This window comes from Schistocerca serialis, chromosome 2 (assembly GCF_023864345.2).
Source record: "Schistocerca serialis cubense isolate TAMUIC-IGC-003099 chromosome 2, iqSchSeri2.2, whole genome shotgun sequence".
NCBI lineage: Eukaryota > Metazoa > Arthropoda > Insecta > Orthoptera > Acrididae > Schistocerca > Schistocerca serialis.
The window spans coordinates 1,143,072,782-1,143,075,523 of NC_064639.1; the positions used below are offsets into that span (position 1 = coordinate 1,143,072,782).

Genomic DNA, 2,742 nt, shown 5'->3' on the forward strand with positions numbered 1-2,742 from the left:
CAAAATGAGAAAATAATTTGTACCACCTAATGACATAAATTCCATTGGTCCACACGGGTCTGCACGTACTACGTCAACAGGTTTAGAGGCTCTAGTGTCTCCAAGTGGAAAACGCTGTCTTGTTTGTTGGCCTTCATTGCATACTACACAGTTTTGCTTGCTAACATTAATGTTAATATCTTCAAATACCATTACATCTACAGCACCATTTTTCATTTTAATAAGATCCTTTGCATTTAGGTGACCTAATCTTCTATGCCAAACTCATGCTGTACTCATTTCTAAAATATCACTTCCTCTGTCAGTTTTTAGCTTGTACACACCATTAATCAGAACTGCAGTTGCAACTAGTTCATTGTGATTGTTGTAAATATTGCACTGGTCACTATTCAGTTCGAAAAAAATTACTTTTTCAATCAAACCGCTCACAGATAGCAAATTTTTAGTTAGTCCTGGAGCACACACAATATTTTTTACAGTAATATAAAAAGACTTCTTTCCAACAGCTGTTGTCAAATCAACTTCTACAGAGCGCAAAAATGGTATTTCTGTATGATTTTCAACCATCATTTTATGCATGTTAATATCATTTACTTTGTTTTTCATCCATTCTTCATTTTCTGTGAGATGTGCACTAGCCCCTGAATCAACATACCAGTTACTTCTGTCGAAAAAGCCACTTATAAACACTGCACTGAAAACATCTGAAGTTTTGTTTTGTCTTTTATCATTGTCACTGTTAGAATACTTACTTTTTAAATGTCCTGGTGTCTTGCATTTATAGCAAACAATATTCTTCCTGTTTCGGTTTCCTACCATATTTCCATTTCGGTGAGAAAAGTTTGCTCTACTTTGTCAATTTTTTATCTTAAAAGGACTACCAGTCATGGTGACCTTTTCGTCCATGTCAAGAAGCTTGCTTTTGATTGTGTCTGTTGTGATTGGAATTCCTGAATCCTCAATTGCCAATACCATGACAGAATATTCTTGTGGCTATCCTGCTGACAGTAACGAACCAATCTATTCGTCATTGATAGCAAAACCTGTTCCACATAATTTCTGAGCATCATCTACTATTTGGTTTACATAGCTCATCACTGAATCACATTTTTCTAGACGGATTGATATCAGAGTTCTCAGCAAATTTATTCTTCTCGCTAAACCAGAGTCGTCAAAAATTGATTTCAGTTTCTTCCACAAGTTGACTGTTGTTTTTGCTTCTTTTATCTGAACATATAAAGCTGGATCAATCGTAAGAATTATCTTCGCTTTGGCCTTCGAATCTTCAGATGAAACTACTTCTGAGACACATTTTACTAACGTCTCTAGAATAAGCACGTTTTCGATAGTGAACGCCCAGTCTCTGTAGTTCTCACGTCATTTCAGCTTCGGCACATTAATTAGATAATTCGTCGCCATATTTGTCGACTCGAACAATTCTTCTCTGTGAACAGCAGCACACATTGGACTTTGAATCAAGAGACATGGGTTTTTAATCAGCCACTCCTGATACTTTTAATGACCGGTTGTCTGCGTACCTGAGCCCACAACTTGTTGAGATTTCCTTGTATGTTGAGAACATGATAAATATGTACACATTCGGTGATTTATTATAACATTTCGCACTCGTGCACTTTACTATATGTTAGCACACACAAATCAATGTGAATGAACTGGAACTGAACAGAACAGCATGTAGGAATAAAGATGTAAAAGCAGTCAAAGATAATACACACATACCTCACCACATATCGATATCATTTAAATGGATTTGATCAGCTTAACAGATAGATGATTTCACCCGCATGATAGGTGAACCTTGAGCCATTGTGTCAGCTGCAACTGTTTCCCTCAGTTGAAACAAAGTCCCACTGAGTTCCATTGTGAGCTGCAGAAGATCAAACTCAGCGTGATGTTTGTCGATAGTCCGAGAACTACTGAATAACCTTTGCCTATGCATCACAACAGCTCCATGCGGTTGCTAAAGTTAGTTTTCCCAACTGAAAACTTCAGTACTGGTGTAACCAAAGATTCCATCCTATTATTGCCAACCCCACATAACCTATGCCGTGTGGCCCCAGTCTCCTCTTTCCAACGAGGTCCACATAGATAATGGACACATCCACACCAAAAATCTCTGTTTCCTGCCATCCACTAAGCCCACCAAGGTACATTCCGTCTATGCACTAATTTTTGCTGTGTTATAGTCTACTGAGACTGCCTTCCGATGGTTGAAGCAATCCTGTTTGCGTTTAACAGCTGTTTCCCCTGCCAGTGCTTTCCACCCTTGCTGTCTCTGCATTCAAATGCCCAGTGGCCCACTATGTCACATGCATAACACTTTGGTTGCTTACACTGCTTCCTTAGATGCCCGTCCCGACCACATCTATAACACTTGACTTCAGAAGGGAACACGCGCTGGTCCACTCTCTGCTTCATGGATATATCGACCTCCTCTATAGGTGTTGCGCTTCTAAGAGCTGACTCTAAGTCCTCTCGGTTCTCCGTCCATACCATCCATGGCATTACAGCGGGTATACCACGCAAAAAAAGGCCTCCATTCTATTTTATGCCTCCTGTAATAGCACTTTATTAGCTTCTGCATTCTGGGTCTGTACATATGTTTTTGCATTGAGCATATGGATTCTCTACGAAAACACTTCCACTCACTCGTTGCGCTGCATCGACAATGCACTTAATTTCTCCCAAAAGATCGTGCACTGTTCTGCTTTTTGTAGCACT

The 2,742-nt window shown here is 39.4% G+C and overlaps 1 protein-coding gene across 1 annotated transcript; it reads right to left on the reverse strand.

Annotated features, from left to right (window-relative positions):
* Positions 1-264: 264 nt before the first annotated feature.
* LOC126456674 (uncharacterized) lies at positions 265-975 on the reverse strand. Its single transcript, XM_050092415.1, has 2 exons — positions 882-975; positions 265-812 (listed from the first exon to the last, which is right to left on the reverse strand). The coding sequence occupies exons 1-2, from the start codon at positions 973-975 to the stop codon at positions 265-267; spliced, it is 642 nt and encodes a 213-aa protein (XP_049948372.1).
* Between the last annotated feature and the right edge of the window lie 1,767 nt (positions 976-2,742).